Genomic DNA, 24480 nt, shown 5'->3' with positions numbered 1-24480 from the left:
TTGCCATTGATTTGATTTTGCACGTCGCATGATTTCGCCAAGCTTCGCAGGGCGTCGGCGGAGTTTCCCCAGAATGGCAAGGAGCAACACTCACTCGCACAACGGGGACCATTCGCTCGAGCCAAAATGCGGGGAGGCAAGGGTAGGATTGACGAAGTAGGAGTTCGAAATGGCAGGGTTTCCCCTTATGCGAAGGCGGTTCACGGCAGCTCCCGAGCGAAGCCAGTTTGTGTGGTCCCCGTGGCCGTGGGTACTTGGATCCCCTTTTGATTGTTGTGACTTGACTAGAGTGGGGGCATGACAGTCTTTTGTAATGCAAGAGGAGGCCTATAAATAGTGCTCCCTCGAACAACAGCGTAAGAGGATGGATGACGGTTCCATGATTGCTTTTACAAGTTTCGCTATCTTCCTTTGCCCCACTTTTGTTATAGCTTCGCTACTTCCCAGTGTTATTCATAGTTCGGCGGCTCTCCGGTGTTTGAAGACTTCGGTATAGAATAACATTGGCGCCCACCCGTGGTTGTCGCTCGAACTTTCCAGTGGCACCAAGGGGGCAGCGGAAGCAGAAGATGCAGTGTCATCGAAAGCGACTGAGGCTGCAAAAGAAGATGCTGCTACTATTAGAGGCTGCAAAATAATTCACTGGCGGAAAATATATGGTGCCAAATTTAAAAATTTTAAAAACAATTCACTAGCGGTTATGCTACTATATAGCCTCTAGAAAACATTTTCTAGAGGTGGCTCTTTTAGGTAAACCGCCTGTGTAAAAACATATTCACTGGCGGTTCACATAAACCAACCGCCTATATCAATGGGTTCACACTGGCAGTTGACTTAGGTGAACAGCTAGTGTAAATCTATTTTACACTAGTGGTTGGGTTAAGCAAACCGCCTGTGTAAATGCATTAACACTTGCACATCTCAAGTAGGCGCATTAATGTTTGCAATTTTCACTAGCCTTTCACACTAGATATGGGCCCGTTCGGCTTGCTGAAACTTGGCTGAAAAACATTGTTCTGGCTGAATTGTTGTGATAGAAAAGCACTGTTCCGGCTAAAAAAACAAGCCGAACAAGCAAGTGTCTGGATAAGCCGAACGGGGCCATGGCCCTAAACGCTAGTAGAAATAGGTCTGGAACCATCACTACTGAACTCAATTGTACCAGTGATGCACACCTAAATGGCACAGTTTGTAATGTACGGCAACGCAGATAGTGCCTCTAAAGTTGACGTAGAAAATAGCTCGGGTAACTAGGTCTATTGCTTTTGCTCTTTAAGACAGAGACATGGTTGTAGATTTTTCTTTTGTTCCATGTTTTATGAAACACGAGGCCCAGGCTCAGCCGAGGACACCTGCATTAAGAATGGGGACGACAACTTACATAGCATTCTATAGTCATTCTATTTGTGCTGCGTTCGTTCTATTATAAATTTTGAATAGCAAGGCTCCTCTGTAATTTTCACATATGGTAGAACTAGAACATAATGGAATTACTAGGAAAGCATGATGATATTTGAGTATTAATAAATATTCTAAAATGGTGGACAAAATATGTTCATCATTCATGTGAAGTTAGGAAGCTGTGCTAAAGGTGTCATATGTTTATTTTCTTAGGGCTTCTTTGGCTGCACTCGTATTCACTTTACTCCATAGCTGTTGAAGTGGATAGAGGTAAAAATTAGTTAATTTTAGACTCCGGTATATATGGATTGATGTGGATAGGAGCGCAGCCAAACAAGGCCATAGCTAGGGTTTTACAACAGAGTCCTGTACCACAGGTAATTTCTGCTCCAAATTTGATCAATTTCTGCTACAAATTTGGTCAATAGCCATCTCATCCATACTGATGCGATCAGTATCAAATCAGTGTCTTCTTATGTGGAGGAACGGCAATTGGCAAGAGGATGGAGCTCTTGAACGAACTTATTCCAATAGACAATCTTGATCTTCAGTTTGCTGAGAATTTAAGATTTGACTGAAGTTTCTCCCAAAATTTTGGTACCTCTTCGTTGCTAGCTCTTTCAACCTCAACAAGCAACATTTCCTCGTGCAGCAGATGAACACTTGCTTGCGCGACGAATTTCCCGTCCATTGCTTCAAATAGAATCCCTCCAAACCCTGCCTCTTCCTTCCTCCTCATCCTGAACCCTTCTTCACGCCCTAGCTCCTCAACTTTGTCCAAGATTGACCTGGCATTTATACTCGAACTCGATACAACAAATCGAGCCCTATCTGGCAAAGTCCCGATCAAGCCGCTCAGGTCACACCCTGACGCGAATGTAAGGATACCAAATGCATTCATCTCCCTTGCCAGCTCTGATTCTGCTTCCCATTTCACCACCTCAGGTGTAGGATGACAAGAAGAAGCAACTGGAACTGGGATGGACATGCCATCTTGCTGTAACCAAGGGTGGCTTAAGATTTCACCAACCTTTATGCGTCTATCAGGCTCCGGATCCAGCATCCTCCCGATGAGGGACCGGAGCTCCGAGGAGAACCACTTGGGGCACCGGAACTTCCCCGAGCAAATCTTGCGGTACATGCCCATGAGGTTGCCGTCGTTGAACGGTAGGTAGCCGGCGGTGAGCGAGAACAGCACGACGCCGCATGACCACACGTCGGCCTTGCCGGGGTCGTAGCGCTTCTTGAGGAGGATCTCCGGAGCGACGTAGGCAGGGGACCCACAGGCCGTGGCCGTGAGCCCGTCGGCACCGAGCTGGCGGTTAGCGAAGGCGCAAAGCCCGAAGTCGGTGAGCTTGAGTCCGCCGCGCTCGTCCAGGAGCAGGTTCTCCGGCTTCACGTCCCGGTGGAACACACCGCGCGCGTGCGCGTGCTCCAGCGCAGAGACGAGCTGCCCAAAGAGCCGGCAGGCGGCGGGCTCCTCGGATCGTCCCCTATCCTCCAGCGCGGATTGGACGCTGCCGCCGCGTGCGAGGTCCAGCACGAGGTACACGGTGGAGCGGGAGGCCAGGACGTCGAGGAGGCGCACGACGTGTGGGTGGCCCTGGACGCGGCGGAGCGCGGCGAGCTCCCGCTCCACAGACCGGCGCGCTGCCGCGGCGTCCTCTGGCGAGCACGGGTGGTGCGGCTTCCGGACAGCCTTGACGGCGACGTAGACTCCCGAGCGGACGTCGCGCGCGTGGTAGACCTTAGACGAGGCGCCCCGGCCGAGGACGCGGCCGAGCTCGTACCTGCCCTGAAGGACCTTCGTGTAGCTTTCTGCCGCGGCGATAGAGGCCACCGATGAGTCGTCCGGTTCCGGTGGCATCTCCGGTGAAGCGGAGGCTGAACGCGCGCTTAGCCGGCTTTGGAAGAAATGGTAGTGGAGTTTGTTGGAACTTCAACCTCGCCTTCCAATGAAAGGTGTGCTTGTACCTTGGATTCTTGGTTTGATAAGTAGCCGTGTTTATACAAGCGTCTAGTGTTTTACAAGCATCTAGTGTCCTGGATGAATCCCTAAAAGATTGTTGATCTTCTATATATGATGACATTGACATGGATGCTGTGTCGTTTTTAAGAACACGTGTAGCTATATAGTGATAGACCGATACTGTAGTGTATATTCTCCGCTTATTCATATTTATAAGATGATTAATTTTTGTGAACCATTATAAGATGAAATGTGGAGGTGCAAATGTCAAAAGGATGCTAACAAACTCCGCAAAAGTTGTACTTCATTTTTACATTAGTATTAACGTTGGAGGGTGTATGTAATGACACTGATTTTTTTTAGGAACAGGAGGGGCTTACGCCCCTGCTGAAAATATATTTAAAAAGGAGGTCCAAACAAAACAGAAACAAAAACAGCAACAAAAAGGGGAGCTGAAGCTCAAGAAACAAAAAAAGAAACAGAGAAGGGCAATTACAATGTCTGCTCTAGCCATAAACTGATTGCAGGGAGGTACATTTTCTTTGCCCTTAGAATAACTTGGCCAAAGAAACTTCTGAAGAGGGCTTTACACCTTTCATTTGGTAGCTTCTTAGTGACACTGATTTTGCCATTGATCAATCAGCATACTATTGTGATAGAGATCAATACAGATAGAGGATATGAATCGACATATATATACTGATACGAACATAGGTAGTGGGATATAGTCATATAGATACACTCTCAATGTTCAGTTCAGTACTATCATCATTTGTGTGCTATTTTATACACAAATTATCTGAGGTATTTTCCACATCCAAGCCATCCCTGCCATCACCAGTAGTGTGCTTTTGCCTTGACGGCGACCCAATGCATAGAGAAGTGCATTATTGGTGTTTGGTCCAGCGGAGATTCGCTAGCAGGTGCACGTCAAGTGACACGCACGATGCCAAGTCCACGTCGATGGATGGGCAATCAGTTGCAAGATTCACAACGCAATTCCATTCGCACTAATGAACCGTCGCACATGCTGCAGCGTGGCGGGACCACCGTGACCTGTGAGGGGCTTATTAGGCTAAAATGGTCTTCCACTACATCGTACTCTTGTATCTCTAGATCAGTAAATTACTTAACCATACAATAATTTAGCAGGTGGGTGAAGATTAGTCCAACAACTAAGTAAAACTGCTCAAATTAGTGTATATGTGACATAAACGCTGCTAGTGTGATAAAATATGTACTCACATATTAGACGCTAGGGTTAATGGTAGGTTTGCGGCACGTTTATTATACCTGAGGTTAGTGTGGAATTGTTGAAGATGGTTTTGGCAAGTATAAGACAGACATCACGGAGCATGTGTTCCACGACGTCAATCGACAAGTTGATGCCGCTAATAAGGTGGATTTTCACACGAGAACGATCACTAGTTTACAGCATGAATCTGGTTTATACTAATATAATTTCATAAAATTTATAGGACTAGAACCATGGTGTTCCTCTGTTTTTTAGCAACATTATGATCGTACAAGTTTGTGCTTTCACAGAAAGGTGATCAATAATTTGTTGTCCATACTGGAGTGATAGCATAGGGTATTGATAAAATTTTGGCCATGGTCTACCATATAAGTATTGATACTCAATTTGGTTAATAAGTAGGCTAGATGAAAATATTATATCTTTTCCAAATAGAAGGTTGAAATTTTTTAGTGCAGATGTGATCATCTTTTGTAAATTGCAACCAATCTAGTATTGGTTCAGGTTTGATTTGAGAAGTTCATATTGGCTGAATTATCCATTAATTCTTGTGTCTAACCGGTGAATAAGGATTTTACTATATTAGCAATGTTTGGACCGAATATGCTCCAATTTGCCAACAATTTGCCAAGGTGCTGTACTCATTTGAGCACTTTACCAGTTAGGACCAATCTACACTTACCTGACAAGTTGTTGTATGGTGGACACAATTTACTCTTGTATTTATATAGAAGGAAATATGTGAATTCTAATCTCATTAAAGAACACTGCTTATAATCATTTACTCCTATATAACATTTGACTACAATACTACACTACCCAATGGTTTAGATGCTTGGTTGTATTAAAAAAAATTAGTAGTATATTTTCATTGCCATTTGTCATCCTTTTATATTTTCAAAAATAAAATTATGTCAAGTGTTTTACGTTCCTTTAGCATTTGAAAATAAGTCTAACTCAATTAAGGGCTTATTTGGATGCTTACGTATTTACCTGCTCTATCACATGTGTTGAGGTGGATGGGGTGGAGATTAATATTTTCACCCAATCCACCTCAACATATGTGGACTGATGTGAATACATAGGCATCCAAACAACGTCTAAGTGTTTTAGGAAGCTCTGAGCTTTTTTTTTCATATATCACGCATCTTGGTTTCATTTGAGCCATGTAGAATGATGGTATATATATGATTGACCGTCTTTTCAGGACTTTGTGGCCGGCCATGCTGATAACACAACGGATATATCAGGCACGTGCCAGTACAATAATAGCTTCCCGTTCTTATCATGAGGAGTACGTCGCAGCCGCAACCTATGACACGGAAGGCCTTATCTAAATACGGGTGGCAGCGGACGAGAGTGGCAAGAAAAAACAAATACCAAATAAACAAGTAACAATAATGGTGGAGCGACATTATTTGACGCCTGAAAACGACCGTTGGCTATTCCATCTAAAATTTGACTGGACGGGTATACAATTTTTAAACGGCTACTCTGTAAGTAATTGATAAGTTTGTGATGCCAAGCTGCGAAAATTAAGTGACCAGATTACCCTCAAATCTTTGCATAAAGAACCTGTGGCTTTGAAGCTTGGGTTTGTGTGAGAAATGAGTAGAAATGATTTGTGACGTAAAAAGCCAGATATTGATGCTCACATTATTATAACTGAATTCATGAAGCTTTAGGCGCATAACCCTGCATTACATCAAGAAAGATCAGGCTGATTACTGCTCCAAAGTTACCAAACACTATTACATGTAAATATGGAGCAACATGATGTCGAAGGTATAATGATATACAGCTCAAATATACACCCTGCTCATGACCCATAAACAGCAGAGGTTCGTATCTCAGTTTTGTTTTCCTTTAACATGAACACAGCCAATTTTGTACAGTCGATGTCACACGGGACTCACATAGCGCTTGGACTTCTTTTTACACTAATATCTGTTGCATGAACATAACTGTTCGTGCAAGTTCAGGACTTCACGCTGAAGAAAGCCTTCTGAGGACTTGTGATCCAGCACGAACAGATTTACCACCACACACATGGATAGAATTGCAGAAATCTCTCTTCTCGAGGAACCTCTTAATATGCTCCATTATGATAGGTGCATTTTGGATTATCAACCTCTTGCACTGATTTGGAGAAGTGGCACGGTTCAGAAATAATTATAATGCATTATTGCATTAATAATAATACATTTAGCTCAATTGTAAGCTTTACCTTTTGTACAAAATTCTCTGCATTATTGCATCCTTTCAGAAGTATCTCAATTATCTTAAGCTGTCAACAGTAAACAGCATCATGGCATAAGGCTTTGTTCTTTGGGAAAAAAACAAATTGGCCAAAAATTGCTAATAATCAGTAAAAACAAGAAAGTAGTATGACATATGGACCTACCAGCCCAAAATTAACAAAACTCCATATTGCATCTGCTGTTGAAATATCGATAAATTTATTTTTACAGGGAAAACAGTAGAACCCTACTGTACAGGGAATCAACATACAAAGAAAGTTGTGGGGATAGGCAGGGTCAATGCTATTTATGAAATATTAATATTTGTCATCAGTAACACAGCACAAAATGCCACTGTCCAGGTAACCTCAGTATTGTTTAGTCAGAAACAGTAGTGCAAAACAATCAGGTATGTCGAGTCAAAATATGCCAATGTTTTCACTGTTTCCCAAAAGATCAGAATTTCGTATTTAAAAAAAATCTAATGCTGTAAAACAACATAATTAGAGTTAGGAAAGAGACACCACACACCCAAGATTTCTTAGGAGGGTGGATTGAGCCCATTTCAAATATTGTGGTTGCTTGATTGAGCAAATATCAGATACATTCCCACCACAGAAAAGGAAAATGAACGCATGCACATATAAGTCAAATGCAACATGCTGAACATAATCAGAAAGTCACATGCAAGTTCAGCAGCCAAGTACAAACTGGATAGATTTCACTTCATCGATTTGTTGGTAGGCAACATGTCAATTTATTTTGAATCATATTCACCAGATGTTAAATTGGATTATTGGCCCAGGCAACATATAATGAGTTTAATTCACAAACCAGCTCATCCTATCGTGCAGTTGTTGATACCAAACTCTAACCATGCATGAACATGCCAGTCCAATTGACTAGCATTCAAAGCAATTAAACTGAGAGAATGATCCATCGCAATCAACATAGCTTGATTCAGATGGATGAAAGAAAAATGAGCAAATCAGAATGGTCAGTGATTCCCATGCGATTTGGACCTGCAAAGCATATGCCCAAACTGTACATCGGTTCCCTTTTGGTCCACCTAATGAGTTATATCCCCAGTATTAACTAGCAGTTGGGCCAGATAATGAGTTAGATCCTTATACAGAAGCAACACCATAGCAAACTCACTGGCAGCTAACCGTGACGAACTGCATGTGAACAATGGAAAATTGGCATTCGTGATTTTGATATCCATGGGAAAAATTTGGACTTGACATGATACAGCACAAACATATTATTACTAGATAACCGTAGTGCACTATATCTGCATAAGTTACAAGTCCAAATTTATAGTCAGAACTCAGGAGTACCAACAGTCCTCCAAAAGTCTCAGTGTCTCAGTAAACCAAAAAGGTGATGTAGTCCCAACAATCCAAATTTTGTCCCATCATCATTCCCGAACTTGTGAAACTCAAGCTAGACATCTCTAAAGCTTTCGATTCAGTTTCATGACCTTTTCTTCTGGTGGTCCTGCACCATCTTGGTTTTGGGCAGCAGTGGTGTAACCTTTTATGCCTGATCCTGTCCACCTCCTCTACTCAAGTGCTGGTCAATGGGGAGCCAGGTGCAGGTTTTTTCCATCAAAAGGGCCTCAGGCAAGGGGACCCTCTTTCCCCCATGCTCTTCATCTTGGTAATGGATGTGTTAAACTCTCTGATTAAATTTGCCACTAGTGAGAATCTCCTGCAACCTTTGGCAGTCCAGCAGGTCAGGCACCGGGTTTCTTTCTACGCGGATGATGCAGTTATTTTTTCTACGGCCCAGCAGCTCTGACCTCCTAGTTATGAGGCAGGTGTTGGATCTGTTCGGTCAAGCTTCTGGACTTCATACCAATTTTTCAAAAAGCTCTTCCTCCCCAATTCATTGCTCAGATGAAGACTTGCAGCATACCTCTGATATTTTGGCCTGTGCAATCAAAGATTTTCCATGTACCTATTTGGGTTTGCCGCTGACCTTGAGAAAGCCAACTAAGGAGGTGTTCCAGCCCTTCATTGACAAGGTTGTGGACCATCTACCAGGTTGGAAAGCTTCACTGATGAACAGAGCATGCCGTTTGGTTTTGACACGGGTAGTCCTGACAGCCACTGTAATTTACCTACTGATTGCGGTGGATCTTCCCAAATGGGTGATTAGAGCCATCGACAAGAAACGTAGGGGATTTCTATGGAAAGGACAGGAAAAGTCTAATGGAGGAAATTGCCTGGTAGCCTGGGAAAAGGTTCAGAGGCCCTTTGAATATGGAGGGCTGAGCATTCACAATCTGGAATATTTTGGTTGGGCACTTTGGATCCTCTGGCTATGGGCACAGAAAACAGATCCATCAAGACCTTGGGTGGTGAGATAAATGGCAACACTGTGGCAGAAATAACTCCCAACCTTTATAAAACTGTCCACAAAAGGGTGGTGAGATCAAGGACAGTAGCACAAGCTCTAAATAATAGGGCTTGGGTGTCTGAAATACAAGGGGCTCTCATTGTCCCAGTTCTAATGGACTGTCTTAGGATTTGGGACTTGTTGGATAGAGTGGTCTTGCAACAGGAAGTTCAGGATCATTTTCGATGGAAGCAGACCCAAAATGGTACACATAGGGGCTGTTCGGTTGGGTGGCTTAGCCCCCAACCAGGCTTCCTGGATGCACCCAAAATATGTTTAGTTGCCTGTTTGGTACCCGTAGCCTGGCTTAGCTAATGCATGGAGACCCCTTTAGCCAGGCTTAGTGGAAACGCAGGGGATGGTCGTTCTAGGGTAGCCAGGCTTGGCGACGCACCGTGTTGAATCAAGCCACCGCCATCTTCTCCCTCGTGCAGCTCCCTGCCAGGCCACGACCGCCGGTGCAGGCTCGCGCCGCTCCCCTCCACCGCAGGTGTGGGCTCGCGCCGCTCCCCGCCGCCGCCGGTGTTGCGCTCAGGGGCTCGCACGGCCATGGCAAGCAGCAGCCGCGACCATGGCAAGGGGGCAGAGGAGGAGCACTGCGAGGGCCATGGAGACCGAGCGCCATGGGCTAAATACTTAGCATCAATTTTCTAGCAGCGGTGAAAAATTAGATGGAGGTGCACCACAAACTCCTTGCCGGAGATGAACACGAGTGCAACGTCAAGGTTGGAGGTAGTCTCGGCCTGAGCACGTGTGCAGCCGATGCAGTTGAAGACGACCCAGCATGTGCGCACAAAGGAGGACGGTGAAGAATGAGTGAGGGGCGCAAGAGGAAGGCGATTGGTGCGCCGCGACGGCCGCACAGAGGAGCGAAGTGGGCACGGTGGTGTGCTCCCCGGGCGGTGCGACCGTGAGGAGCTCGACGGCCGCGGGGAGGAGAGAGGTGGGCGTGGAGGTGCTCGTTGGTGCTGCGCAGACGAGCATGCCCACCACCTGTTCGACAAAATGCCTCAAAAGGGTGAACTCACCAGCTCAAAGAAGAGGTGACTGTATGCAAAGGAAGCCAACCAACCAAACAAACCTGTGTCTAGCCAGGCTTATACAATGCGGACAACCAAACAATTGGGAATTGGCTTGGTTGGAGCAGGCTAAGGCTGCCCTGGCTTAGATGGCTAGCCAGGCTAGAGGCAAGCCAGGGAACCAAACACACCCATAGGAGCAAGTCCGCTTATGAGGCCTTCTTTGTTGGTTCCATAAAATTTGCAGCATGGCGAAGAATCTGGCGCAGCTGGGCACCTCTACGCAGCAAATTCTTCATTTGGTTGGCATTAAAAGGAAGGATCTGGACAGCTGATCGCCCAGCCAAGCGCGGGCTGCAACACCAGACGCCTGTCCTCTGTGTGAGCAGGCACAGGAAACAGCCCAGCACCTTCTTTTATCATGCGTGTTCACGCATCAGGTTTGGTTCTTCATTTTCCAATACTTGAACCTGGTCGTCGATTTGCCCACGGTTGAGTCCTCTAGTTTCCTGGCCTGGTGGTGCAACACCATCTGGGAAGTGCCAAAAGATATGCAGAAAGGTTTGAACTCTCTCATCATACTTGTGGCCAGGGAGATTTGGAAGCACCGCAACTCCTACGTGTTTGAAGGAATACGTCCAAGCATCCAGATACTACTCCAAACAGTCGCGAATGAGAGCTCCTTGTGGTATATGGCTGGGGCCTCAAAGCTCCAGGAGCTCCTCACTAGGTCGCTTATGCTGGGCACTTAGGCGCTGTGGCTACCAGTCAAGTCTGCGATTTTTTTGTGTTAATTTTGTTTTCTGTTTTGATGGGTGTGTTAGTGTGCAAGGATTGGGGGGCAATGTTTTCAAATCCTCTAATCGATCCTAGTCGCCATGGCAACGATCAGCCCGACTAATCACGATTAATCGCGACTAATCGTGACTAATCGTAGTGCATAGCTGATCACCATGGCAACGATTAGCCCGACTAATCACGACTAATTGCGATTAGTCAAACGACTTGATAACCTAGTTGGGGGGTCTCCCCTAATCTTCTGTATTTGTTCACTTCTTTCATAATGAAATGACGCGCAGCTCTCCTGCGTAGTTTGAGAAAAAAAAAGAATTTTCCTGATGTATATCTAGTTCAACATTCTATAATTTAGGCATATTCCAACATGTTCTGATAGGCTATTTGAAGATGGATAATAAATTAATAACAACACAAGAAAGTTCAATGATCGGCAATCTAGAATGCTTGAATGGAGCGACGGTATGACCATTGCAATGCAAAAGCTTGTATTTGCCTGACTTTGTGTATAAAGGCCTCCATCATGTACATGCCCACTCAACTTCAGTGCTAGAAATGCGAATATTTTTACTAGTTTTACAGCACCCTAATAGTGCCTAACTCCTAATGAATCAAATTCAACTTATACACAATATATATGGCAAATGGGAAATGGGGTCTGGGATAGGGAAATCAAGAATGGGATAGAATGTATCCAGTGCTTGGATGGAGTTAAAGGGAAATAAATCTGGATTGGGAACGGGAAAAGATTCAGCTATATCCTGACGATTTCATCCCGGCCAGATAGGTGGGTTACCATCGGGAAACAATGGAACGGGCACTGGTGGACGCGAAGCTGGAGCGCACCTGCACGCCACCGGAGGACATGAAGCTGGCGCGCACCTGTGCGCCACCGGAGGATGACGAAGCTAAAGCCACCTGTGTGCCACCGGAGAACGATGAAGCTGGAGCCCACCAGCGCGCCACGGGAGGACGACGAAGCTGGAGCCCAGCAGCGTGCCGCCAGAGGACGACGAAGCTAGAGCCACCTGCGCGCCATCGGACAACAACGAGGCTGGAGACAGAGCTTGTTAAGCAATGAGGTCGCCGAGGCCTCACCAACACTGAGGTATAGCAGCAGCAGCTCGATCCTAACGCTGCGAGGAGGACGCAAGGCGGTCGCACCTGCTCCCCGCCAAGAACTGCCGTTGGCCTCGCGCCTGGCGGCGTGTGGATAAGGATGGATGTAGGTGAAAGCAAGCAACCGAATGTGGCCACAAGCTGACGGAAGTCTCTTTTTTTTGCGTATTTCTTTGGTTGAGTCAAACCCAAACCCAAACCTGTTATATCCAAACAAGAGACTGGTATAAATAATTTCTATCCCTATCTCAAACCCACCAAATTATAACCCCCTTCGTATCCCTATCCCAAACCCACACTCCATCAAAACGCCACCTAAAAATGTCTAAAATATAGCAAATTACATGGTCCAATTCCTATCGAAATACCTCATGATCTCATCACCTAGCAGAAGTTACCTTTAAGTGCCTTAGCCCTTGCTAAATGTGGATACCCCACTAAAGTATGTTTCAGAATGACACAAACACCTAGATAAAGAACCTATTCATAACATCCATTGTAGTCAATTTAATATAAATGTGATAAGCTCTGAGTAATTGAACAAAAAATATTCAGAGGAAAGGTAACTTGAATCCTTACGATTAAAGAACACAAAGCCCTTGCTAAATGTGGATACCCCACTAAAGTATGTTTCAGAATGACACAAACACCTAGATAAAGAACCTATTCATAACATCCATTGTAGTCAATTTAATATAAATGTGATAAGCTCTGAGTAATTGAACAAAAAATATTCAGAGGAAAGGTAACTTGAATCCTTACGATTAAAGAACACAATGTAAAAAAAATAGGCACAAACCATTGATTAGAATAAATTGAAATGATGAAAGTGTAACAAACAAATACCTCCATGTCTGGATCTTCAAGATTAGTAACAATCTCATCGACAACCTCATGGCAAAGGGTGCAAGTATCTTCATGTCTTGGAAGACGAATGAATGTTACCTCCCCGCAAAAACTTAATGATGCACAAAATTCTTCAGGGCTTAATGAAGCAATTTTTGTGAAGAAAAGAGGGGCATAATAATCCACCAAACTCGTGCACTGTCAGGAGTCCATGTAGAAGCATATATTACATATGAAATGCCAGCTTTTAGAATACAGCACAAATATTTAGCATGCAAAGTATTTAAGGTAAAACAACAATACTTCTAGCTTAAAAGAGCGAAACTTTGAACAAGCTTGGTGTAGTGTATCAATGATTTCAATCTGGGTCTCATTTTCATTTAGATAGAACAGGACTTCTGATGCAAACTCCTCACAAAGTTGGCATAATTGCAGATTTTCCTTCATTGACAGAGATAATGTGCCCACATTTGGAATCCTTGTAGCAGCTAGAATGAGAGAAAATCAGTGAGAAATGTCAAGATACTTTGAAAAAGGGATAAATAACAGAGATATGGCATTTAGTACAACAGAATAAAAGCACAGTGAAAGCAATGTAGGTAATGTACTATTGCTCACTAAATACCGAAACAAAGCAGTTGCTTAAGATTCAGTTATTAAGTTTTTGGTATTTAATATAAATATATGCAAATTACCCACTAGGATTTTCAGAGTATCTGATCTAAATTGTCATCTTCCGATTCCCTTTCAAATATGCATAAACAATGCAAAACCATAAAGTTTGATAAATATGAGAACACAGAACAGAAAAGGGAGAACAGCGCCAGGATAGTAAAAACTATGGGGTATTCCATCGGAGCTTTCAACGGATACAGCTGAGGCCAGAGAAAGAGAGAACAGTGCCAGGATAGTAAAAACTATAAATGTCCACCTTTCTTGATTTTGCTCATCTATTTGCATCTGAAATAGGGGCCTCAGTTAATATTCAGTAGTGGTGTTGCATTGTTTTTTTTTTAAAAAAAACAACCTAAAATATAGAATCCCATTAAATTACCTTTATCACATGACCAAAATTCAATTCTAAGTAAATTGAATAAAACATAAATACAAGTCATGTAATACTTGCACTGGACACATGATTGCATACACCTAATGTTAATGCTCTCGTGAAAGAAATTAGGGATGAGGCAAATTTATGGTGTATGGCTGGGGCTAAAGGTCTTATGCATATTTGGCCATAATGTGGTGTGGAGCTTAGGTCGCTAGTTGAAGTTTCTTGTCTTCCTGGCTAATCACTTATGTAAACTCATGCCCTAATGGGCTTGTTTTGTGTTTTGAGTCTTCTTAGACTCCTTTTCTTCTTCTTAATATAATGATACGCAGCTCTCCTATGTGTTCGAGAAAAAAAAAAATGATTGCATACAATAAAACATTACGCACCAGCATCATCCATAGCAGAGCTTGTAGTAGACCAGAGCACAAGACTGATGATGAACATAACTTGAACTCCTGTGTCCATTCTGCATGTAACAATAAAGTCCATTCCGTAAACAATGTCATTATCAATATTTGCTAACTAGTAACTACACTAGCAGATAATGCAAATGATAAATGGTAGCCAGAAAAAAGATGTAAACAATTTCCTTTCAGTCACAAATCTGAGCGCTGGACAATAAACCTGGTGGTTTGTTCCAAAAAATGTTCCGGTTGCCCTTGTTTTTCTTTCAAAATCAAAAGTAGCAGATTTTGAATGAAATTCAGTTTTGGCTCAGCTCATTAAACTGTTTGAAGTTGGGTCTCAAACAACAACATAGGAGACTATAATAAGATTATCAATTTTGAAGAGAGCTCAAAAAAAAAAAAGTTCAGTTGGCTCTGTTATCCATTCCAGCTGGTTTTTGTTTCTTTGTTCTTTCATTATGTGCAAATTTTCATGTAAACCTAGTGACAATTCAAAATAACTAGAAAATACATCAATGCCAGATATGCATCTAAACAAATAAACTTTATTTTCTCGATGATTTTTGGCAAAAAGAATAGAATTTAGTAGGCATAATACTACATGTATACTACACTTGTAATAACATCATATTCGAATACAAGCAGCTAAGCTAGGGGAAGAGAAGGGGTAGACATACCTGCTGGGTGCCCGTCTCCGGCGAAGGGCCCGAACAAGACCTGAGCACCTGACGTAGGGCGGCGGCGGCGGCTGTCGCCGAGTCGTCGCCGCTCGCCACGAGAGGAAGAGAGAGATCGGACGCGAGGGGACGGGAGAACCACGAGAAAGAGAGAGACTACGCTCGGGGACGGCCCGGACGGGAGAACGTTGACCCAACACCGGGCGGAGCCAGCAGCGCCGCAAGGAGAGAGTATGCACGGCCGCAGGCGAGGAAATGTATTACGGTGAATTTACCCTTATATTTTGTAAACATTATTTTTTTTCCGCTGCATTTTCAAACTGAACCCCGAGTTTACTCTTATTATGTGAACTCCTGACTATGTTAATTCTTGAACGAAAAGATAATTCTGCACATGTCATTTTGCCTCTGCTTTGTTACATTCCTCTCTAATTTTACTCCTATTTTAGCGTCAAAGATTTAGACATTATTTTCGTGGATTTGGTAATGATTTTAATAAAAAATCTATAAATATTTTAAAGTTTAGCGAAATTTCTTAGAATTTAATAGGATTTTGACACGACTGCCAGATAATGTAATAAAAAATGGTCCTACGCTAACATTAGTCAAAGCTGGTCAATCAATTTACACATAACAGGTTTTCTTTTTCTCAAATTCCTTTTCACCACGGCTGCCATTTGGTGCCTCAAGATGCTCTCAACAAAAGCAATTCAAATCTCACCCAAATGCAATTTCAAGCAAGTTTTAGTTAGTGGTTTGTGTTCTTGGGCTCTATGTATGTGCAAGTATCAGCCAAGGGTGCCGAGAGTTAAATTGCTAAATTCCCCTATATTTATAGAGTCCACTTAAAAACTAATTGTTATGTACTTAGTAGGGCTTTCTGCGACCACTAGAGACGCTAGGGTAACCAGCCATCCTCCAAAGATCATTGACATGAGTGTTCAAACTAGCCGTTAGAGTAGGCTATTCTCTGGTGCTCCCTTTGAACAACTACCAGAGAAATCTGGTAGCCTTAGAGAGCAACTATGCGCCATGCTTAGACCTTTCTGGACCTTTCCTCCGATGACCACATAGAGGTACCACCAGAGTTATCCAGTGGGTCTGGTGACCTTCTACAAAAGGTTTTTGGCACCACCAGAAACTCCAATGTTGCTCACACCAGACCAACCGAGAAAGCAACCCACACTTTCAAACTTCCCACGTTGCAGAAATTGCCACCACGTCACCTCTTGTGGAGCCCAAACTTTGGCGGTGTTACCATGGGACCATCGGAGAAATCCGGTGACCCCATGAAAGGTCCTAATGGCTAGAGGGGGGGTGAATAGCCTAATAAAAATTTTTACAACAACACTTAACAAAATGGTTAGACAATTATGAGGCGAAGCAAGTATTGCGCTAGCCTACTCAAAATGCAAGCCACCTATCACAATTCTAGTTTAGATAGTATCTATTCACACAATAGCTATGACACTACTCTATGTTAGTGTGCTCTCAAAGGCTAACTAAAGAGCCACACTAACCAAGCAAGCAAGCTCTCACAACTAACTACACTAAAGAGCTTGTCAACTAGTTTGCGGTAAAGTAAAGAGAGTGATAAAAAAGGATATACCACCGTGTAGATGAATGAACCAATCAATCACAAGGATGAATAACAATGAAGACCAATCACCTCGGAATCAATGATGAACATAATGATTTTTTACCAAGGTTCACTTGCTTGCCGACAAGCTAGTCCTCGTTGTGGCGATTCACTCACTTGGAGGTTCACGCGCTAATTGGCTTCACACGCCAAACCCTCAATAGGGTGCCGCACAACCAACACAAGATGAGGATCACACAAGCCACGAGCAATCCACTAGAGTACCTTTTGGCGCTCCACCGGGGAAAGGTCAAGAACCCCTCACAATCACCATGATCGGAGCCAGAGACAATCACCACCCTCCGCTCAATGATCCTCGCTGCTCCAAGCCATCTAGGTGGCGGTAACCACCAAGAGTAACAAGCGAAATCCGCAGCAAAACACGAACACCAAGTGCCTCTAGATGCAATCACTCAAGCAATGCACTTGGATTCACTCCCAATCTCACTATGATGATGAATCAATGATGGAGATGAGTGGGAGGGCTTTGGCTAAGCTCACAAGGTTTCTATGTCAATGAAAATGGCCAAAAGTCATGAGCTACAGCCGGCCATGGAGCTTAAATAGAAGCCTCTATGAAATAGAGCCGTTATACCCCTTCACTGGGCATAACACGGGTTGACCGGACGCTCCGGTCCAACTGACCGGACGCAGCACCGGACGCACCGGTCGTGAATACCAGACACGTCCGGTCAGCATACCGGACATGTCCGATAGCTCCTAGACTACCACGTGTCCAGTTCAAAACAACAGAGCCGCTGCTACTTAATCTGCCGACGACCGGACGCTCACACCGGACACACAAACACAAATGACCGGATGCTGAGCCGCAGCATCCGGTGGAGTACAGTAAGCATCCTTGCCCGATCGGACGCGTCCAGTGATACCGGACCGGACGCTGCCAGCGTCCAATCGACTGTCCTGCTGTATACTATTTTTTCTGATTCACACCGGACACGTCCGGTGTGGCGACCGGACGCGTCCGGTCGATGAGTTTGTCACCAAATACGGGGCATGTTTGGTCACCATACCGGACACGTCCGGTCACTCTGTAACCAGCGCGACTAACTCCTCTTTGACTCTATCTTCTTCACCCTTGCTCAAATGTGCCAACCACCAAGTGTCGGGGACCTAATACCGGGGTACCTCAGAAGGTGGAACCAATAACCATCGAACGTTAAAAACTTCTGGACGGACAAGGGCGCTGCTATGTTCCTTGCCCGAACAACGGGAGTTTGGTTCTGCCTCGCCCGACGCCTTTGGGCTAGCCCCGCCTTGCCCGAGGGCTAAGGGCTGGTCTCCGCCTCGCCCGACACCTTTGGGACAGCCCCGCCCTGTAGAGTTGTAGGCGCCGCCTTCAGCTCTGGGATACAGAACCCGACGAAGATATACGACAACCACTACGCTCCAGAAAAGGATTTGTGATCTCCACAAATGACGGATATGTCGTCACCACATTATGGTCCTAAGGGAGCAGCGCCTGCTCCCGCCCCCTCGGGTTTACTGGATTGGAGCACATGCTTCAGCCTTCGGACGCCCTCTCCGATCAGAAGACCTTGCCCACAGCGCTACTCCGGACCTCGACCCCGCGTCCCTCCGACAAAGATTCAAAGGAACCAGAAGGCGTGCGGAGCAAGACTGGGCAAGGCTCATAAGTCAAAGCCACAGTACTATAGTCCATACCCTATGAGGGGTAGTGCTCTGTAACCATCCTCCTGACAATCTACAGAGGCATCGACAGTATTGTAGGCGCTTATCGTCCTTCCGCACCCATCAGAATGGGAAACCAGGCTGGGTAGACATGAGCCACAAGGCTAGGTAGAGTACGCATCCTAGCCTTCATACTTGTAAAGCCGTCCCCTTCATCTATAAAAGGGGATGCGCTTCCTCCAACAGAGGGACCGACTTTTGATGGCACAACTCACAACACACACAGTCAAGCTGCTACCAAGCTCTTGGCCTCCTTTCGACCCTTCCATCCGAGACTTGGGACCAGTCCCTCTCTCGATAGTTTGTACCCCTACTACGAACCATTTTTGGTGCTAATAACACGAGCAGCAACAAACTGGACGTAGGGACATTCAGCCCGAACCAGTATAAATCTTATGTCCTTTAGCGCACCATCCGAGCCAAACGCGCATCACTATAAATTTACTTGTCGGTGCTTGTACCAAACACCGACACCAAGTGTATCACCTTGTGCACATGTGTTAGCATATTTTCACAAACATTTTCAAGGGTGTTAGCACTCCACTAGATCCTAAATGCATATGCAATGAGTTAGAGCATCTAGCGGCACTTTGATAACCGCATTCCGATACGAGTTTCACCCCTCTTAATAGTATGGCTATCAAACCTAAATGTGATCACACTCTCTAAGTTCTTGATCACCAAAACAAAATAGCTCCTATGGTTTATACCTTTGCCTTGAGCTTTTTGTTTTTCTCTTTCTTCTTTCCAAGTCCAAGCACTTGATCATCATCATGGTATCATCATCATCATGCTATGATCTTCATTTGCTTCATCACTTGGAGTGTGCTACCTATCTCATGATCACTTGATAAACTAGGTTAGCACTTAGGGTTTCATCAATTCACCAAAACCAAACTAGAGCTTTCAATCTCCCTCTTTTTGGTAATTGATGACAACCCTTTCACAAAGATATGAATTGAAATTCAATTGAATTCATGTTGCTTGCCCAAGCATATTTTCCATGTGTAAAAGGATATGGACAAGTTTCATGAACCCCAAATGGTAGCAATTGCTCCCCCTACATATGTGCTAAGAGTTTGGATTGTAGCTTGCACATATGCTTAGATAGGAAATATAGGAGTCAATGTCTACCACATGATGCTAAGGTATAAAAGATGGACCTTTGAAGCGTGATACCAATCGGAGTGCACCAATATATCATCCTTAGCACCATGGTTAGCTAAATACCACTTAGAAACACTTGGAAATGAAAGTTATCTAGTGATTTCATTTTATCATTCAATCTTACAACTAACATACATCACACAAGCATGGATGTTTAAATTTAATACTTATACCATGCAAGCAAACATATGAAATGCATATTCAAATGCACCATACAAGTTCATGAGCTTGCTCCCCCTACTTGTGTGCTCAAAATTTTAGTTGATCCCTTTCCTTTGTCATATCTCTCCCCTATGTCATATATCAAGATATCTTTATGTTTCTCTCCCTTTATGATATTTCTTCCCCTTTTTCACTATCTTTGCTACTATCTTTGTTTCTCTCCCCCTTTGTCATCAATGACCACAAAGGTTCTAAATATAGATAGTATTACTTGTAGGGTCGAGATTATCAATGTCAATCAATGGGGTGAGCATTATTTTCCTAAATTTGGTCCAATCTAGATTATTTGCCAAAGATATTTAACTCGGTTTGATCCAAGGACAAGCTTCTTCACACCTCCAAATAAGGGTTATCTTGTACCATGTTGAGTTAAATACTTAGAGCTCAATTTCTAGATCAAACACTAGGTTTACAAGCCCATAAACATGTCATATGCTACCACTAGATCAAGTCAAGCATAGAAGCAATAGTGATACCATATAGACATCAAAATCATTTGATTTTCATGAATGAGCCTAATAAAATAGAACCACTTGAAAGGTCCTAATAAAATTGAAAATGTGACTAGATGCACTAATCATGTCCTTAGCAAAGATGTATGTCATGCCAATCAACTTTTACCTTGGATTGCTCGAAGGAGAGGCATGTCATATGAGTGGGGGTGCATCAACACATATTTGAGAAATCCAATATGTTCAACTCATTCCTTAGCTTGCAAAACCTTTTCTCATCCAATGGCTTGGTGAATATATCGGCAAGTTGATCTTTGGTGCCTACACTCTCAATGCAAATGTCCCCTTTTTGTTGGTGATCTCTTATGAAATGATGGCGGACATCAATGTGCTTTGTTCTTGCATGTTGAACCGGATTTTTGGTTAGCTTGATTGCACTCTCCTTGTCACATAGCAATTGCACTTTCTTGAACTTGATTCCAAAATCACTCAAGGTGGCCTTCATCCAAAGTACTTGTGCACAACAACTACCGGCGGATATGTATTCGGCTTCGGCGGTTGATAATGCAATACTATTTTGCTTCTTTGATGACCATAAAATAAGTAATCTTCCCAACAATTGACATGTGCCCGAGGTGCTCTTCCTTTCAACCTTGCATTCCGCATAATTCGAGTCGGAGTAACCAACTAGCTCAAACTTTGCTCCTTTGGGATACCATAAACCAATATTTGGTGTATGCTTCAAGTACCTCAATATCCTCTTTGTAGCCTTCAAATGACTTTCTCTTGGTGAGGCTTGCACACATGCATACACTAAACATGACATCTGGCCTTGATGCGGTCACATAGAGTAGGCTTCCAATCATAGACCGATACAATTTTTGATCCACCATATTTCCACTTGCATCACTATCCAAGTTGCCATTGGTTCCCATTGGTGTGCTAATGACTTTGCTATCAATCATGCCAAACTTCTTGATCATGTCCTTGATATACTTGCCTTGACTCACAAATGTACCATTCTTTAATTGCTTGATTTAAAGACCAAGGAAGTAGCTTAACTCTCCAATCATGGACATTTCAAACTCATTAGCCATCATCTTTCCAAACTCGTCACAAAATTCTTGATTGGTTGATCCAAATATGATATCATCAACATAGATTTGCAAAATAAATAGATCTTTTCCAATCTTCTTGATGAAAAGAGTGGTGTCAACCTTGCCCATTGTGAACCCTTTAGAGAGTAGGAAATCCCTCAATCTCTCATACCATGCTCTAGGTGCTTGCTTCAAGCCATACAATGCCTTCTTCAACTTGTACACATGGTTGGGCTTCTTGTCATCTTCAAAACCGGGAGGTTGCTCAACATATACTTCTTCATTGATATAACCATTGAGAAATGCACTCTTGACATCCATTTGATAGAGCTTAATGTTGTGGGCACAAGCATAGGCTAGCAAGATTCTTATTGCTTCCAATCTAGCAACCGGGGCATATGTTTCACCAAAGTCAAGACCTTCAACTTGTGTATAGCCTTGTGCTACTAATCTTGCTTTGTTCCTTACTACTATCCCATCTTGATCTTGCTTGTTTCTAAAGACCCATTTGGTTCCAATCACATTGTGTCCCTTTGGTCTTTCTACTAATTCCCATACTTGATTTCTTGTGAAGTTATTTAATTCTTCATGCATAGCATTCACCCAATCAACATCCTTCAATACTTCATCTATCTTCTTTGGTTCAATGGATGACACAAATGAGAAGTGTTCACAAAATGATGCCAATCTTGATCTTGTTTGTACACCTCTTAAAATATCTCTAATTATAGTGTCCAATGGATGATCTCTTGCAACATTGGTTGGTTGGAGGATTGGTACTTGATTGCTTGCACTTGCTTGATCATTGGGTTGAGATGATGTACTAGCCACTTGATCTTGTTCATTGTCATAAGAGCCACTTGCACTAACTTGATTTGTATCATCTTGCATATTTGAGTTAGAGAGCACTTGCACTTGATCATCTTCATCATCATTCACTTGCCTATGCCTTAATTCACCAATATCAATATTCTTCATGGCATTTGAAAGTTGAATGCCTCTAACATCTTCCAAGTTCTCATCTTCTACTTGTGAACCCTTGGTTTCATCAAATTCAACATCATGGACTTCCTCACGAGTACCACTATCCAAATTCCAAACTCTATATGCTTTGCTTGTAGTGGAATAACCAAGTAGGAATCCTTCATCACATTTCTTGTCAAACTTGCCCAATCTTGTGCCTTTCTTCAAGATATATCATTTGCAACCAAAGACCCGAAAATATGCAATGTTGGGCTTTCTACCATTCAAGACCTCATATGGTGTCTTTTCTTTCAATCGGTGACAATAGAGGCGGTTGCTACAATAGCAAGCAGTGTTGATAGCTTCGGCCCAAAAAGATTGACTCACATTGTACTCACTAAGCATAGACCTTGCCATATCAATGAGTGTTCTATTCTTCCTCTCAACAAGGCCATTTGATTGAGGTGTGTACTTGGCCGAGAATTGATGTCTAATTCCAAGTTCATCACGCAACTCATCAATTCTAGTATTCTTAAACTCACTACCATTGTCACTTCTAACTCTCTTGATGGTTGTTTCAAATTCATTGTGAATGCCTTTGACAAATGATTTGAATGTTGCAAACACATCACTTTTGTCCACTAGAAAGAATACCCATGTGTATCTAGTCATCCACTATCACAAAGCCATATTTGTTTCCACCGATACTAGTGTATTGTGTTGGCCCAAACAAATCCATGTGCAATAACTCAAATGCTTTACTAGTGCTCATCATGCTTTTCTTAGGATGGATGTTTCCAACTTGTTTGCCAGCTTGACAAGAGCTACAAAGCTTATCCTTTTCAAACACATCATTCAAGCCTTTAACTAAGTCATGCTTAATCAATCTATTCAATTGTTTCATTCCAACATTACCAAGCCTTCTATGCCATAACCAACCCATGCTAGACTTAGTGAACAAGCATGTAGATAATTTAGCTTCACTAGCATTGAAATCAACCAAATATAGATTCTCATATCTATAGCCTTTGAAGATCAAGTTAGAGCCATCTACACTTATGATCTCTACATCATCTACCCCAAATATGCATATGAATCCAAGATCACACAATTGTGCCATGGATAGCAAATTGAAGTTCAAGCTCTCTACTAGCAACACATTGGATATGCTCATGTCATTGGATATTGCAATCTTACCAAGCTCTTTGACCTTGCCTTTGCCATTATCACCAAATGTGATACTATCATAACCATCATTGCCATTGGTGTTGATTGAGTTGAACATTCTTGCATCACCGGTCATGTGTTGAGTGCACCCACTATCAAGAACCCAATGCCTTCCTCCGGCTTTATAATTGACCTACAAAAGAAGATCAATTCTTTTTAGGTACCCAAACTTGCTTGGGTCCTTAAAGGTTAGTCACTAGGCTCTTTCGTACCCAAATGGCTTTCTTCTTTGAGCCCATCCATGGTTTACCAATGAACTTAGCCTTTACACCATTTGTACCCCTAATAAGCATATAGCATGAATCAAGCTTAATGGAGGATACATTAGCATTTTTGCTCTTGTTTTTGCATTCTTGCTCTTTGTGACCAACTTGCTTGCAACTAGTGCAAAACCGACCATTTTTCTTCACAAAACTAGTCTTGTGAGGAGCAAAGGCCGCCTTGCCTTTCTTGGGGGTATAGCCCAATCCCTCTTTGTAGAGAGAAGCTCTTTGGCTACCCAAGCACATAAGCAAGCGGTCCTCACCATCATAAGCCTTAGCTAAGGTGTGAGTGAGCTTAGTGACCTCCTTCTTGAGGTTCTCATTCTCAACCACTAGTGAGGCATCACAAGTGAGACCATCACTACTAGATGAGGTAGAAGTGGAAGTGCTACAAGAAGGGTTAGTGGGAGCAACAATGATAGGCATAGATGGTGATTCATCAATTATATCACAAGTTAAACCTACATTGCAAGTTTCAACATGCTTCTTTTTATTTTGCTCATCAAGCAAAGAGGAATGAGCCTTTTCAAGCTTTTTGTGAGCTTTTCCAAGCTT

General features: G+C 43.2%; 2 protein-coding genes across 2 annotated transcripts; both read right to left on the bottom strand.

Moving 5' to 3' along the window:
- Positions 1–1543: 1543 nt before the first annotated feature.
- On the bottom strand, positions 1544–3356 carry LOC136518541 (CBL-interacting protein kinase 22-like). Its single transcript, XM_066512215.1, has one exon. The coding sequence runs from the start codon at positions 3266–3268 to the stop codon at positions 1949–1951; it is 1320 nt and encodes a 439-aa protein (XP_066368312.1). The 5' UTR covers positions 3269–3356; the 3' UTR covers positions 1544–1948.
- Positions 3357–6349: 2993 nt separating this feature from the next.
- Positions 6350–15432, bottom strand: LOC136516800 (uncharacterized). The gene is made up of 6 exons (XM_066510287.1): positions 15186–15432; positions 14488–14567; positions 13351–13535; positions 13048–13245; positions 6853–6912; positions 6350–6764 (listed from the first exon to the last, which is right to left on the bottom strand). The coding sequence occupies exons 2-6, from the start codon at positions 14564–14566 to the stop codon at positions 6612–6614; spliced, it is 675 nt and encodes a 224-aa protein (XP_066366384.1). The 5' UTR covers position 14567; positions 15186–15432; the 3' UTR covers positions 6350–6611.
- Positions 15433–24480: the final 9048 nt, after the last annotated feature.

The sequence above is a fragment of the Miscanthus floridulus genome, chromosome 17, assembly GCF_019320115.1.
Source record: "Miscanthus floridulus cultivar M001 chromosome 17, ASM1932011v1, whole genome shotgun sequence".
In the NCBI taxonomy this organism is placed as follows: domain Eukaryota; kingdom Viridiplantae; phylum Streptophyta; class Magnoliopsida; order Poales; family Poaceae; genus Miscanthus; species Miscanthus floridulus.
The sequence above is the reverse complement of the archived record's forward strand: the minus strand, read 5'-3'. Positions and strand labels throughout refer to the sequence as shown.